General features: G+C 31.1%; 1 protein-coding gene across 1 annotated transcript; it reads right to left on the bottom strand.

The window, feature by feature from the left end:
- Positions 1–6289: 6289 nt before the first annotated feature.
- On the bottom strand, positions 6290–10078 carry LOC148306877 (uncharacterized). Its single transcript, XM_088264234.1, has 2 exons — positions 9271–10078; positions 6290–7441 (listed from the first exon to the last, which is right to left on the bottom strand). The coding sequence occupies exons 1-2, from the start codon at positions 10022–10024 to the stop codon at positions 6450–6452; spliced, it is 1746 nt and encodes a 581-aa protein (XP_088120360.1). The 5' UTR covers positions 10025–10078; the 3' UTR covers positions 6290–6449.
- Positions 10079–18225: the final 8147 nt, after the last annotated feature.

Genomic DNA, 18225 nt, shown 5'->3' on the forward strand with positions numbered 1-18225 from the left:
ATAAATCAAAAACCGTCAATTTTCAGTTGTGCATGTTTTCGGAATGTCCCAGAAAATGTACTATATCCCAGCAAAATCGGCATATTTTTCCCTTAATATTTACCCGCTACAGGGCAGAAAGTGTTGTTTTTGCATTTTGAAGAAAAGGTATTGTTTAATTATTTTTTAAGTATACTTAATATTTTTAAAATGGAGAAAAAACCTTCAGGTTTTACTTCAAAAGATCTGTTGCACAGTAAAAAGTTCAGTAAGTGGCTTGATATTTATTTTTAATACATTGCATTTTATTTTTAAATTTTCAAAACGATCTCCTGAAAAATCAAGTTTTTTGATTTATGACGTTCTTGAAAGGAGTGAGGGAATTATTAATTATGCGTCAAGTTGGTTATCATACATATATACTCGTATTTAGAAAAAATTAACAACTACATATTTAGATTTTTCCACATAAATTTTAATTGATCATCGACCGGGTTTCATCGTAACCGACACATTAGACTGATGCAGACTGACTTATAGAATTGTTATATTTATATGTCAATATGGTCGCGTAGTGGTCCGTAATTTCAGTATGAACGATATCAGAAATAATATTATTTATGTCCGTCATGTTACAATGTATGTGGTCGATAGAAGAAGGTAGTTGAATTATTACGTGTCTAGTATATCCAATAATATACGACATTTGATTGAGTTCCGCTAGCATATTTAAATAAATATCTTCATTGGTACACGAGTAGTTGCTATATTTATGTATATGTCTCCTATAATGATAGTTTTTTCATTTTTCATTTTTAATTTGATATTTTTTAGTTTTCTCTTTAAAGGTTATTATCGATGATAAACGGCTACTATAAACGGCTAATATTTTAAATACATGATATCTATTTTAATTCTTGGTATGTTAACATGTTCAAAATTTATCATAGTGCACAAGTTAGAAATGAATATCTCTTTTCCACAATTTTTATAAGGTATTTGAAGATAAGTATGTTAAAATTGTTATCACGGGAGGAGTGTGTTTCAGTTTACAGTATAACGCCGAGTCTGTTTAATGAATTAGCTGCTATAAGAAATTCGTTAAAATTCTTTTGTAAGCTTCTGAGGTTCAAATGAAAATTGAGAATGATTTTGTTATTATATTATTTGTGTTATAAATAATAATAATAAAACCCTTATCCGCACCCCAATGGTGCATAGGGCACTGCATCATATAAATGCAGTGTTATCTTGATCGTTTACACATGAAGGAAAGGTGATCAGCCCTCCGCTTCAGGTACCAGTCCAGGGTAATATTGAATAAATATTACAGTGAAAAAATCACTCATATTTATTTTACCCCCCCTGGGAATCGAACCCGGATCCTCTAGAACGGTAGCCGAGCGTGCTGACCATTACACTACGGAAGCGAACGGCTATTTGTGTTACTATTTATATTATTTGTGGTTCTACTCAAATAATAATTATATTATTTGAGTAGAACCACACTTCTCGAAAATGGTTATATCCGCTACAAAGATTAAGAGTATGGTATTCTCTCGGATCTCAGTGGTATGTAGCGTGACTGGATGGCTTCTTGGTTGAGCAGGTGGAAAAGTTTAAATACCTGGGTGTGGACCTGTGTGGTCAAACGGATCTGAGGTGCGAAGTGATGAGGAAAGTGAACAAAGCCGCAGCCATCTCAGGATGCCGGAAAAGTGCTTTATGGAAAAACCCTGAGACGAAGATCGGCAGCAAAATCAAGATCTACAAAACATGTGTCCGACCCATCATGACGTATGGAATTGAAAGTAGAGTAGACACCGTTACCATAAAAAACGCGCTTAGAGTATCAGAAATGAAGACTCTAAGAAGCATATCAGGCATGAGTCTTATGAGATAGAATAAGAAATGCCACGATCAGGGAAATATGCGAGATCGAAGATGTCGTTAGATGGGGAAGGCAACGAAGGAGACAATGGTATGCGCATGTGAGGAGAATGGAACCATCTAGACTCCCTCACATCGAACTGTATGGCCAACCCCATGGTAGACGACTCTCGGGCAGACCACCAAAAGGAAGGGTCGATAGCTGGGAATCGACATCGCAGGAGGCTTATCCCTCTTAAAAACAGGCCGCAAGGTTTACAATAATAAGAAAAAGAAGATTATTTGTGTCATAAATTGAGTGAGGGATATGTTTTTGTATTTTTTTGTCTATTGAATTGGTTAAGAATTCGATCATTATTTAGTTACTTTAAAGAGAAAAAAAAATAAAGTAAAATAATAGCATAATTTCATAGAATTAAGATCGTATATTTACCCATAATCTCAGAACATTTTGAGTGTGTCCAAATACTTGTTCACAAAATCTGGATTATCTCCAATTACAGGAGTTATTTTCATATTATTTTTTGACATCTCATCAAAGATGAAGAAGAATATGGAAGTCTGGGCATTTACGGGGCTGACGACCGTCATAGGCTGGTTTAAGTGATCACTTTACACACGTGTATTACTCACCAATTCTACCCATTATTGACAACCACACTAATCAAATTCTTGGAAGTTCTTTTTATGTGAACCAATTTTGAAACATTGTTCTTGAATCACTAGAACTTCAATAGAACTTACTTCTTTTCATCTCACCAATAGATTTCACTTTACGCGCTGTAACATTCACCAATGGGTATAATTGGTGAATGTTACACGTGTGTAAAGTGATCACTTAAACCAGCCTATAACGGTCGTCAGCCCCGTAAATGCCCAGACTTCCATATTCTTCTTAATCCTTGATGAGATGTCAAAAAATAAAATGAAAAATATTCCCAATAATTGGAGATTATCCAGATTTGTGAATTAGTATTTGGACACACACAAAATGTTGTAAATAAGTAGAATCGTTGAAAATACCCTCACATAATGTTTATTTTTAGAGATTTTTCAATCCACAAAAAACAATAATGTCAATCCTAAACAGATTCACGGGGACACTGTCTATTTAAGTTTGTTTTTTATTTCATGAAAGATTTTATGTACATTTTGACATTTAATTTAGTTGATTTGACATAACATTGTTTAGGTTTAGTTATGAAATGTATGAGATGTAAAAAGATATTTCTACATTAATTTATGTTCTTTCATATTATTATTTTTTTTTTTTTTTTTTTTTCAAATTCTTCTTCATCTTTGATGAGATGTCAAAAAATAATATGAAAATAACTCCTGTAATTGGAGATAATCCAGATTTTGTGAACAAGTATTTGGACACACTCAAAATGTTGTAATGTTCTTTCATATAAAAAATTATGTAAAATTATAGTCATCCTCGATAAATCTTAAGCAAGCATAAAGATGGCATGTTTTATAAACAAGTTTATCTCATTACCTCTAAGCGAGCGGATTTACTGCTTCAGAACCCGCAGGCGTGATCCGGACGATTTTTAAGGTATCCTTATATTATATTATTTCCATTTTCATAACCTACAGACAAACTAACAAAAATTAGACTATTGATAAAAATTTTGACATGTATTTGCTGTCTTAAAACCTAATATGGCGCGAGAAAAAATATACATTTTTTAGAAAAAAAAATCCCAAATTATTTGAGTTGTGTTTGAGTCAAATTGAATTCTGTGAAAATTATAAAAAAATGACGTGAAAAATGTCGGAAACTGTAACTTGATAAATTGGGTCATACAAAGCATCACCTCGATTTTTCGGTACATTTTTTAACATGAATTTACATATTGAAAATCAGTTTTAATCATGTACATATTGCCCATTAATATCACTAACCTTTTGCCATTTTTCGGTAGCTTCATAATTCCATCGGTGTAGAACTTCTGCGGTTAATCGTCGAAAAACCATGTCGAGTAATTTTCAGCGACGCTTCGGTAGGTCAATTTTCTACTATCAAGGGAGTTTCACAGAGACCGAAACTGATAATAATTAGACGGTACAAGATCCAAGCTATCAGGTGGATGCACCGAAAATTCCCAACCAAGTTTTTATTTTATTTTTTATTTTATTTTATTTTATTTTATTGGAAGGAAGAACAACAGTTACAATATATGATACATACAGAATACAAAAACTAAAATCATGAGTACCAATTATAGTTCTTCACAACTATACATAAGAGAGGTCTATATAAGGAAGAGACATGAGACAAGGATGGGATAAAGAGAAAAGGAGATGGCAGTGATAGGAAAGTTCTATCAATTAGTTCCGAGTCATCAAATACGGGTGTGGCCGCGCATTGTCGTGATGAACAACTTCTAATTTTTTACATTACTTTTGACATATCAACGGATGAAGAAGAATATGGAAGTCTGGGATATTGAAGTATGTGAATATAATCCAGAAGTTGGACTTCATATACAAATGAAAGAGCTGCTTTATAAGAGCTTTCCTCATCTCACCATAGATGTCTCTATTGACTCTCGCACACAGTATTACGAGTTCGATTAATACATCCAGAAGTTTAAGAATTTGAGACAGGTTTTTTTGAAGATTTGTTATTAAATATTTATATATATTTATATATATATATATATATATATATATATATATATATATATATATATATATATATATATATATATATATATATATATATATATATATATATATATATATATATATATATATATATATATATATATATATATATATATATATATATATATATATATATATATATATATATATATATATATATATATATATATTTATATATATATATATATGTATATATATTTATATATATATATATATATATATATATATATATATATATATATATATATATATATATATATATATATATATATATATATATATATATATATATATATATATATATATATATATATATATATATATATATATATATATATATATATATATATTTATATATATATATATATATATATATATATATATATATATATATATATATATATATATATATATAAATATATATATATATATATTTATTTATATATATATTCATTCAAACCCTTATCCACACCCAATGATGCATAGGGCATGCATCATATAAACGCAGTGTTATCTTGATCGTAAACATATGAAGGAAAGGTGATCAGCCCTCCGCTTCAGGTACCAGTCCAGGGTAATATTTAATAAATATTACAGTGAAAAAATCACTTATATTTATTTGACCCCCCCTGGGAATCGAACCCGGGACCTCCAGAACGGTAGCCGAGCGTGCTGACCATTACACTACGGAGGCGGACACCATTTGTATATATTTATATGTATATATAAATATATATATATATATATATATATATATATATATATATATATATATATATATATATATATATATATATATATATATATATATATATATATATATATATATATATATATATATATATATATATATATATATATATATATACATATATATATATATATATATATATATATATATATATATATATATATATATATATATATATATATATATATATATATATATATATATATATATATATATATATATATATAAATATATATATATATATATATATATATATATATATATATATATATATATATATATATATATATATATATATATATATATATATATATATATATACATATATATATATAAATATATATATATTTATATATATATATATATATATATATATATATATATATATATATATATATATATATATATATATATATATATATATATATATATATATATATATATATATATATATATATATATATATATATATATATATATATATATATATATATATATACATATATATATATATATATATAAAATATATATATATATATATATATATATATATATATATATATATATATATATATATATTGATATATATATATATATATATATATATATATATATATATATATATATATATATATATATATATATATATATATATTTATATAAATATATATATATATATATATATATATATATATATATATATATATATATATATATATATATATATATATATATATATATATATATATATATATATATATATATGTGTATTTATATATATATTTAAATATATATGTATATATATATATATATGTATATATATATATTTATATATATATATATGTATATATATATATTTATATATATATATATATATATATATATATATATATATATATATATATATATATATATATATGGTATTAAAACAATTAATTTAGAAATCTAGCAAAGAATAAAAATAAAAACATTTTGTGTACGTATTTATTTCGTTTATTTAAAAGTAAATATTATAAATGATAAGTAATTATTATAAAAAATGGAATTAAGTAAAAGCGAAGTTAAAAAAAATTGTTAGTAAAAATAAAGTATTAAAAATGTTGAATGATTAAAAGGATATTGGATCCATATCTCATTTTAGGACATAGCAATCAGCTCAACGCTCCCCGTATCCATGTTCCTGACGGTTAGAATTAATATTCCTTCCCCGCCTGGAAACATTCACTTCATCACTTAACTGACGAATGTAGTATGCTCCATATCCAGTTTGATATTCGGAACTCACCTCCATATATTCTCTGGCGACTCTTTCGATATTATCACTGATCGTAGCTCTAGGATGTGCGCTCTGCCCCCTACCGGTGCCAATGTGGTTCTGCGTTCCGGAATTCATCCATCTAGTTTCTCGCCTAATTTCAAATACTTTGTTTTCATTTGCAGTTCCAATTCTAGTTGCTATTAACGAAGAAGTCACATATCCTCCCCAGGCAAGATCACTTACATACTGATGTACAACTCTCGGTCTACTTGGGATTCCACGGGCAAATCCACTTGGAATTTCATTTGATAATGCAACTCCAGCTCGATATACGTTTCCACTCACCATTCCAGCAGCCATTTCGCTTTGATGTCCACGCGCATATCCAGGTTCATTTGCAACTCCACTCCCAGTACTCATGGTAGTTAAAGCTCCATGTCCATGTCCATTTCCAACTGCAGCTCGATATACATTTCCACTCTCGGTCACCATTCCAGCAGCCATTTCGCTTTGATGTCCACGCGCATATCCAGGTTCATTTGCAATTCCACTCCCAGTACTCATGGTAGTTAAAGCTCCATGTCCATGTCCATTTCCAACTGCAGCTCGATATACGTTTCCACTCTCGGTCACCATTCCAGCAGCCATTTCGCTTTGATGTCCACGCGCATACCCAGCTTCATTTGCAATTCTACTTCCGGTCATTTCTCTAGTATTAGCAACTCCACCCCCGGTTTCAAATCCTCTTCCACGTCCATTTGGAGCACTTGCTCCTGATCCCCTTGTAGCTGTAGTTCTCCTTCCGTGCTGATTTGGAGTTGACATTTCATATCCAGATGCAGACTGACTCCTACCCACAAATCCATAGCCTGGTAAAGTTCTCCGTCCATCTGTATATAAATAATAATAAAAAAGTGAGAACATAGTTTGAATTTTACAACTAGGACAATTTGACAACGAATAGGAAGGAATAAATTTTCACTGCTTTTGATATTTGTATGATATTGTTTCGACCATTTACATTTTTTTTTAAAGACAAGTATGTATACAAAATGTACATAATATAGAAGAGTGACGAGTACACATAGGAAATGTAAAACGTTCGAATTGTTTCAACTGGAAATAAATTGAAACTCGACATTGATTGTGATTATTCGAAATTGACCCTGCATGGTGTTTTTGTTGTAATCTTAAATTTTGGAAGAAGAGTATCGTTTTTTATAATAAGAGTGAAATAAATAATTTTAATAGTGTACGGAGTCATGAACACTTCGCGACAGAGTGAAAACCTCTGAATTAAGAAAAATCCGCGATGTTGAACATGTTAAATTTGTGCGATGGGGAAGAGAAAGAAGACATTTTTGGACAAATCACGGTCAGGTTAGGAGTCAAAACAATCGGCAGGTGTGTATGAGGAGATGCATGAACGTGGAAGAGGTGAGGAATGTTTGCAAAGACAGAATGGTGTGGCGTTCTATTCTCTCTGCCTACCCCTGCGGGGAAGCGGCGTGATGGTTACTTAGTTAGTTAGTTTTATGACTACTTTATATCCTCCTTTATCCTTTATTTATTGTAATTACAATGTATTTTGTTTGTTAGAGCTTAAATCACTCGTAAGCGAGTGGAGGCTTGATAAAAAATTAATGTAATATTCAAATTCCAAACTACTACCTAATACTCTGAGAATTGATTGAATAAAAATTTATGTGATTTAAAAGAAGAAGAAAGTTGCATTGAATGTATAAAAAAAATGCATTCGCGATGTGTAGAGGGTTAAACACATATGATGTGGTGCCAGAAATTGTGGATAACGTACATGAGTAATTATAAGGCTTATGTACAAACAAGGTGGCACAAAAGTTTTGACTCGATGATCTTTGGCTGTATTTATTATTATGAATGAAAAAAAATTGTTATGCTTTTAGGTTATATAAATTTGATGTATATTTCTTTCAGTGAGTCTAGAAAATGATATCGGCCAAGTAGGCGCCGCTAAAATTGATGACCATACGGGCCCGAAATAAGCATTTTCCATCATTCTTTCCAGAACTTCTAGCGAAAGGTTCTCGAATTCTTGACGGATATTCACTTTGAGGGCTTCAAAAGTCTTGTTAACATAGACTTGTTACTTCTAAAACCTCAAAAAAATGGCTGCTTCGGGGCCTGCCAAACCTGGAAGCATCTCGTGTTGTCCCGTACAAAAAATCTAAAATTCTTATGTTCTTAATACTATTCCAAACTTTGTCCCGCATTCTTAATTTTTTTTACAGTTGGTGTCGGAAAATCTGCGCCGAAATTCACGCTACGCCACCCATCACCGATGAATTATTCTGCCAAAAAAAAACGAAACAATTTTTCCGCGTTCTTGAGGAGTATAGGGATTTATGTCTTGTTGACGTGTATTTTGTGTTTGTTCACTTCACAAATGTCTAAGTAGAAAATAAATTTGCAGCCATTTGCAATAATTATGGCATCTTCCAATAGGGTCACGACTTCTGTGCCATCTGTTATTGTTGTAGTATGTTAATTAAAAGTTTATTGTGAGGTTTGAATTGTAGTAAAATAATAAAAATAATGTTATACTTTAAATTGTAAAAACAATAAGGAATATAAATCGTAAAATATTATTAAATATACATGTGTTATATATTAAATCATATATGGTATACGTACATCACAATTAACTCACTAAAGAAAAATAAATTTAATTCATATTTACCTTCATGGCCTCGATCACGATCCTGTCCAACACCAGTTCCACTCAGCTTTTTGGTTTTCCTTGCAGTATTGATACCCAAGCCAGGTTCATTTGAGGTTGACGTTGACGCTCCAGAGGCAGCTTCGAAGCTTCCAGAAGCTTCCCACTTTCGTCCGCGACTCGGTGCAAATCCACCTCTATAACCACGACCTTGGTAACGGTTACGGTAATGACCAAACCCTCTTCTGTAACTGCCCTGGTCCGTCTCCCTTGGTTTTTCCGGATCCGTAACCCTGCACTTGTCGTAAAAAACATTTGCTGAATTAATTTGAATACGATCTTTTTCGTCTTCTTTTCCCCAATCCTGTCTCAGGACGAAATTTCTGATAAATACGTCTTCGCCAGTTCCATCCTTTTCTTCTATTTCTGATTCATCTTCAAGTCCACCCGTTTCCGTTGTTGCATCACCTGGCTCCATAATAACTGTTCCCCAGATGATAGACTTCCTTCCACCAACAACGCCATCTTCTTCATTTGAGTTCATTGCGAAATGATGGATAAGAGGATGAATTTCCGTAGTAGCCGTTTCTTCTTCACTATTGCCTATAGCGCCATTCTCAGCTTCCACATTTCCACCTGCAGCTTCATCGATCATTTCACTTTTTTTCTGCTTTAATGATGCAAGTTCTAGGGTTTTCACCGCTTGTTTTAAAGAATTTCCTTTTGCCAAAATTAAAATCGGCCAGAAGCCATGAGGAACTTTAATATTTGCCATTTCTTTTTGAAATTGCACTTTAAAGAAATTTCTAAGAGTAACACGTGCGATCGGATTCGCGACAAACGTATTATGAGTTACGAAAAAAGCGTTGCAACCGAAGAACATATTTAAGAACCTTTTAGTAGGGTGTCCAACTGTCCGTCACAAGATTTATTGAATTGAAAAATATTTTTAATTTTTAATTAATGATACGGATGCCTTTTTTTAAATTCATATAATTTTATTACTACTACTACTACCATCACACCGTTTCCCCGCAGGACTAGGCAGAGAGGATGTCTTCTGTCGTGTCATACACTCCTCGCATCCTTCACATCAATACATCTAGTCAAACATGCCCTCCGATTCACAGGCTTTTGACACCACCAAATTTTAGGTTCTGATTGATCTGATAGTGCCAAATCTTTTTCGGCCGACCTCATTCTGGTATCCCGCTCACATTCCCAATATATACTTTTTAAGTCATTCTCTCGCTCCACATGTCCATACTACCTTAATGAACTCTTCTTAATTATTCCTAGTCAGGCCTTACATTCCTTTTTTATATCTTCGTTTTTAATTCTTTTTTACAATAATTTTTCCATTCGTTCGTCTGAGGGAGCGCATTTCAACAGCGTTTACTGATCCTTTGTCAGTTCCATGTTTCGCTTCTATACATCAGTGTCGGTACCAGCACTCCGTTGTGAACCGCCAGTTTGGCTTCCATGGACATATTTTTATTAGCAATCACTCTGTTCAAAGCATCATTTATTCTATTTCCTGCATTCACTCTTCTCTCAACATCTTCTACTTTTCTACTATCCACTTTTCCATCCCTCGTGAACATGGTTCCTAGATTGAAAATTCTTACACCTTTTTCAGGAATTTATCTTAAAATCTTTTTAAGAGCTTAGAATAAGCTCGTATACAGATTAAACAACCATGGTGACATCACAAAGCCCTGCTTTACGCCTTTTGATATCGCAAAACACGATTAACTCGTACACTAGCTGTGCTGCCCTAGTAGTAACTGCTTGCATTAATTCATTTTTTTGCGTATTTTTCGAGCACTCTCCATAGTTTCAGTCTATCAACCTTATCACGCGCTTTTTTTAGACCCACAAAAGCACAGAACAGTTTCTGATATTTAGCCAAAAACTTCTCCGTCAGTATTCATAGTGCAAAAAAATCATCTGTACAATCTCGTCCACTCATAAAATCACCTTTAACATCCAAATTTGTTCTTTCGTCACCATTATATCTCTTTCAAGTATAATCTTACTATATGGATTACCGACAGAGCTGAACAGACTAATTGGCCCATAATTCTCACACTGCGTGAGGCTCCTTTCTGTTGAATACAGGCATAATTACTGCATATAGGTTAATAAATAATCTATGCACCCACGCAGTCTCCACCACATATTACAAACTCTATAGCAATATTATTATATTCGACATCATTACCATTCCACATTAATTTTAAAGCATTCGTTATTTCTGGCATATCTCACAAACCACACCCTCACTTCCCTCTATTGGTACCTCGGTGGAGACATTACCATTACTTTCATAAATTTCCATAATCCTTTAATTCCAACTTAATTTCACTTCACTTTCGTTCGTCAATATTTTACCATCATTTGATTTGGTAACTTTCATACCTTTACTTTCAATATCGTATTTTGCGTTCTTTATTACCTCTTTCCAGAAAAGTTTTATATTTTCTGAAAACTAGGTTTTCAAACATTTTCATAACTTCTTCTCTGTTCAGACGATTTTTCATTCTTTTAAAATGTTCAATATTCACATTTACTTTTACTGTTAAGATTTATGGCCAAACATTATTCTTCTTAGAAACAAGTCCTCTCATACCCTCCCCACCATGCATCTCTTTTCTTTCAACTTTGGACTGCAACTCCACATACACCCTTTCCCGATTCATACACACATGAATTGATGTGTTCTCAAGATCGTCTTTATCCATATTCTTTACATTCAATGTATCACTCACTTCATTTTCATACGTCTCACTTACATACATTATCGACTTGTAATTTTTCAACATTGACTCTCAATAAAACCGGACAGTTTAGTTCCTGGACCGCTATCCATGGAAAAGAATTACTATCCATACAACAACAAAATGGTATGACTCCATTTCAGCGCCTCAATACTCTCGTATCGATTGTATTTCTCCTTAGTCTCGAGTCAACAACAAAATAGTTGATTATGATCCTTTTGTTCCCTCTTTCCTATGTGTATTGATGAATCCCCTTGTGATGGAAAAAAGTATTCCAAATAAAATGCTTCGATTCCTGACAAAACTCAAACAGACTCACCAAATAAACCTAAGGCTTATTCGATACCATCCTTTCGAGTGCTTACCTATCCGTTAAAATCACCTTATAGAATGACTTTTTAATTTGATATTATATTTGCCAGAACTTCTCTTACACTCTCCTAGAACTGCTGTTTCTCATATTCAGACGCTGAGTTCACTGGAACATACTCTATTATAATAAGGATAGTTGTGACTCCAATCTTGAAGGAAATCCACATGAGCTTATCACTGATACATTTATATTCTTTTATTTATTGTTTCGGCATTAACTTTGTGGTAAGACATGTTACAATAATTAAAGAAAACACTTCGTTTTTTACCACTTGAGTAATAGTATACTCAAGTGGTTAAAAACGAAGTGTTTTCTTTAATTTTTATATTCTTTCATACACTTCAAGAATAATTTCCACTCTCGGGGATAATAGCACCGCGACACCCTGACTTGCCCGCTCTATGTTCTGTACTCCAGACCACAGGACAAGCGTGTCCTTATGCTCCAATGTACCACTTCCCCTTTTCATACTTTCGCTTACACATGCTTTTTATGAAGAGCTTTGCTCTTCACGCTTTTGCACAATTCATTCAACTTCTTATCAATTCATCCTTGGATATTCCACGCGCCTATGCGGCATTTCATCCTCCTCTTCGCACTCCCACGAGAGACGCTGTGGAGTGGGTGTTGAGCCTTACTGGGATTATTCTGATTTTTTTTAAATATTTTTTTGGTTATATCAAAGATTAAATTTAATTCTACATATTTGTTGCAATTGTAACAATTTTCATACCACAACTATACAAACCACAATATTACAAAATCAAAACGCGATTTTTTATTAAAAATAAGTCGCAATATCTATGTTTTACTTAATAATTACAAATACCACATTTAATTTATATTGAGACAAAGGATCACATTGCCAAAATTGTAAAATCTCCAGTGCGACACAAAATCCGTTTAAAAAATCGTGAAAATGCCACAGCGAATGTTTAGAAAAGTTATTTTTTTGTCGAACATATATCAACTTGTTTCTGTATGCCAGTTTTCAAAAGTAGAGAGAATTAAGGTGTTAGTATGTATTAACAAATACAACTGCATCTTAAAGGCCGTTAACAACAGTATAAAGGTAACATAAAACTTTTGGATTATCTTATTATTCCCGTTTTATTTCGTATGTTTAGTAATAGCGTCACTCATAGAACAGTTATTTCTCAGAAAGATTTGACAGAATGCAAGATTATCGTGCACAATGAATCCCTAGAACAGGTGCAAGAATTTTTATATCTAGGAAGCATGTTCACAAGGGATGGAAAAGTGGATAAGGATATTGAGAGAAGAGTGAATGCAGGGAATAGAATAAATGGTGCTTTTAACAGAGTGATTGGGAATAAGAATATGTCCATGGAAGCCAAGCTAGCGGTTCACAACGGCGTGCTAGTAGCGACACTAATGTATGGAAGCGAAACATGGAACTGGCAAAGGAAGGATGAAAGCAGAGTGAATGCTGTTGAAATGCGCTCCCTCAGACGAATGTGTGGAAAATCATTGTTTGACAGAATTAAAAACGACGATATAAGAAAGGAATGTAAGGCTGAACGAGGAATAATTGAAAAGATTAGAAAGAGCTCTTTGCGGTGGTATGGACATGTGGAGCGAATGGATAGCGAGAGAATGACTAAGAAAATATATGTGGCGAATGTGAGAGGGAAAACAGAACGTGGACGACCGAAAAAGACTTGGCACGATCAGATCAATCAGAACCTAAAATCTGGCGGTGTCAAAAGTCTGCGTAATCGGAGGGCATGTATGACTAGATGTATGGATGTGAAGGAGGCTAGGAGTGTATGTCAGGACAGAAGAGTGTGGCGTTCCATCCTCTCTGCCTACCCCTGCGAGGAAACGGCGTGATGGTAGTAGTAGTAGTAGTAGTAAAAATGAAATATAATTTATATACTAAAGTTATGATTTTTTTTAAATAAATGTAAATAAATTTTAAAATATTATTGAAGTATGGTCACCCTTCTAATGGAGTCCCATTGTTTTCGTCTCAGTTTTTAGCGACAACAAAAAGAGTTTTGTGCATACACTTGTGTATTAGTTATACATACACGGTAGCAGTATATCAAATAAACAAAAAAATGTTTGGATCATAAAATAAATATGTGTTTAATATATATGAAATTAATAAAAATTACATGAAGTCTTTTAAATTTTAAATTTCACTTATCCTAAAATTTACCTCACTTAGAAGCTTCGTACGAGTATATTAAGATTTCGATTGATTGATCATAAATTAGAAATAGGGGAAAAAATCCTAACATGATATTTTTATTAAAATTGATTTTTAAAAATTAGAGTTTGGGCATTAAAAAGGACCTACATTCTGATATTGGCTTTATTAAGTAAATACTTAATACACTATTTCACGTTCATCATTCTACCTTTGAATGGCAATAACAAAGCTCAAATTTAAAAAAAAAACTTTTTAAAACGCTTTGATCGTCAATATATCCGTCGTTTCGTGTATTGAACAGCAAGTAAAACAAATAATATACTGCTCATTACATGGTTGGGAATAAAAATAATAAATATTTTAGTATATTAGGCCTTTTAAAAATATATATATTTATATATATATATATATATATATATATATATATATATATATATATATATATATATATATATATAAATATAATATATATATATATATATATATATATATATATATATATATATATATATATATATATGGATATATATATATATATTATATATATATATATATATATATATATATATATATATATATATATATATATATATTTAGTTTTATTTATTTATTTTTCATAAAACATAGATACATTCAAATATACATATTCATTTATTATATACATTTATTATATGTATTACGGCTCTTTAGGCATGGCCTGTGTTGAGCCGAATACTAACATGTTAATACAATTTTTATATTTATTTTTTTTAATAATATTTATTTTTTTATTATTAGATTATAAAAATAACAAACAGGAGATACAAAAATAGTTTACAGTATAAAGGTTTTTCAATAAGATAATTACACATGGACTCTAATTAATTCACTTTCTACCTTGTCCCTTCCAATGCTAAGCAACCATCGACGGACACTGTTCTTAAAGACCGATCACTCCTGGAAATCTTTGTGTTATAAACAGTGTATATATGTGTATACATGCACATTTATCATAAAAATAAATGCCTTATAAGTGTGATTTTTTTTATCTTTTATACCCCATTTTTCAGATCATCGCATATTTTTCCAGCTTGATCTATTTATTTATTTTTGTTATAGATTTATATATTTTGTATTAAATAAAAATATATTATTACAAATAAATGTACTTAAATTAACTGATATTATTACAATTTTTTTTTAATGGGAATCGCATTTATTATTTATCTTGCTTACTATGTACGAGGTTTATAGATCATTAAGTGGATTTTTGTTTCTTCTCTAACTAAACAAAGATGCCTCTCTGTGTTGGGATTAGGAGGATAATCTAGTGTGGGCCAATCAGGAACTTCTCAACATTTGCTCATTGCCGGGAGTAAGAACGTAAAATTCCTCAGGAGGAGGCGGTCTGTTGACTGTCATCGACAGACCTTCCATTCCACTAGAAGACGGTTCGGCATTTTGAGCCCTATGTATTATTACAATGCTAAACCATCTTGACTGTTGAGGAGTAATTAATGAAACGGCCACTGCGCCGCTGACTTATTTTTGTTTTTACAATTTTAAGTAGGTTTTAAGATTTTGCACCGTTTCTATGGTGGGTCTGAGGTAGTGTTAGTATTGTTGCATACCACCGAGTTTGATTTTAAAATCGTTGACTTTTACCGGTGACCCAGACGGCGCCGGTCATACCAACGAACCGATTCGTTACTTTAATAATCACCGCAACAGCTCCGAGCGCGGCGTAATGTTGCTATTTGAATGGTCTCGGCTCGGCTACAGCATCGCTAAACGAAAAACAAACGCAAACGTCCAACCGTGATCGGAGACTCGTCGGTCACCGAAGGATATTTAAAAAAAAATGGAGATTTTATTTTTTGACATTTCATCAAAGACGAAGAAAAATGTGGAAGTCTGGGCATTCGTAAATGCCCAGACTTCTATATTCTTCTTCATCTTTGATGAGATGATAAAAAATAATATGAAAATAACTCCTGTAAATGGAGATAATCCCGATTTTGTGAACAAGTATTTGGACTCACTCAAAATGTTGTAAAATGGAGATATTTAATATTATTTATTGAGATTTCAATAAAGATGAAGAAGAATATGGATGTCTGGGCATTTACGGGGCTTACGACCGTCATAGGCTGGTTTAAGTGATCATTTTACACACACGTGTAACATTTACCAATTCTACACATGATTAACAACCACACTACTCAAATTCTTGGATCTTCTATATATACATTGTTCAATGATTAAAGAAAACACTTCGTTTTTTACCACTTGAGTTTTATTATAGACTACATGTTTCAGAAGTTAAACTTCAAGTGGTAAAAAACGAAGCGTTTTCTTTAATCATTGTAACATGTCTTACCACAAAGTTAATTTATGTATTAATTTTAAATCAAACACAGATTTTTTGAGTCTACTAAGTTGTATTTTATTAACAAAAAACACATAAAAAAATTATATTGTGACAATTGTTTCGCCTTGTTAGGGCATTATCAAACGAACATTCGTTTGATAATGCCCTAACAAGGCGAAACAATTGTCACAATATAATTTTTTATGTGTTTTTTGTTAATAAAATACAACTTAGTAGACTCAAAAAATCTGTGTTTGATTTAAAATTAATACATAAATTAAAATGGAGTTCTACAAATTAAACGCCAAGTCAATAAATACACAAAGTTAATGCCGAAACAATAAATAAAATACATTGTTCAAATTTGAAACATTGCTTGAATTTACTATAATTTCACTACAGTCATCTTTGGTGAGATGAAAGAAGCAATTTTATTGAGCAGAAACTCTTTCATTTGTATGTGAGGTCCGAATCCTGGATTATGTACACATGTTGAGACATCAAAAAAATATTATGAAAAATATATTCTACTGGGAGGTAATCCAGATATGTAAGCAAGTATTTGGATATACTGAAAATATTTTAAGATATTTAATTGTTTTTTTTTTCTTTTTTACATTGTAAGTTTTTATTTTGTGTTAGTTAATTAGTGGAAGATTTTTTTCTGATTTTTTTTCTGATTTTGTTGTTTTGTAGCAGGTTTTTTCAATTATTTTTTTGTTTGTTTTTCCTATTTGAAGGAATACGAGTAGTAGTGACACCTTCAGTAATACATTTTCAGCAACCTATTTATTTAATTTTTATATTAAATGTTAAAATTAATCACTGATTTTAAGAGTCTACTATATAAATTAAAATGCAGTTTTACAAATTAATACGCCAAATCTTTAAATTACTAATATACTTATACAAAAAAAAGTATTTCAATATAATTTAAATCATCTAGTTTTCATATTGTACACTTAACTTTTTTTTTAAATTTGCACCATTTGAACCGTCAAAAATAAACTCACGGCAAGACCGTTTCATGTACACTTCTAGAACATATTGCTTAAAACTTTTATATCTCTTTAAATATAATTAATGCTGAGTTCAGATTAAAGGTATTCATTTGTTCGTAATAAATTTATGCATTGAATGGGAATATATACAGAGGAACCTCCCATAACGATATTAATTCATTACAGAATAATACTCGTTATGCGAAACACTCGTTAAACGAAACAATTTTTACCACAAATCAATGTATAATAGAGTCAAGCGTTCCATGCCGAAAAAGGTAATCATAATAAAG

This window comes from Brachycentrus maculatus, unplaced genomic scaffold, assembly GCF_059751285.1.
Source record: "Brachycentrus maculatus isolate JH-2025_06_01 unplaced genomic scaffold, ASM5975128v1 h1tg000221l, whole genome shotgun sequence".
Classification (NCBI taxonomy): domain Eukaryota; kingdom Metazoa; phylum Arthropoda; class Insecta; order Trichoptera; family Brachycentridae; genus Brachycentrus; species Brachycentrus maculatus.

Excerpts from the sequence above, each read along its gene's own strand:
- LOC148306877 (XM_088264234.1), bottom strand. The coding sequence starts at position 10,024 with ATGGCAAATATTAAAGTTCCTCATGGCTTCTGGCCGATTTTAATTTTG. Across the intron at positions 7,442-9,270 it reads TCGTGATCGAGGCCATGAAG|ATGGACGGAGAACTTTACCA; the intron begins GTAAATATGAAT and ends ATTTATATACAG.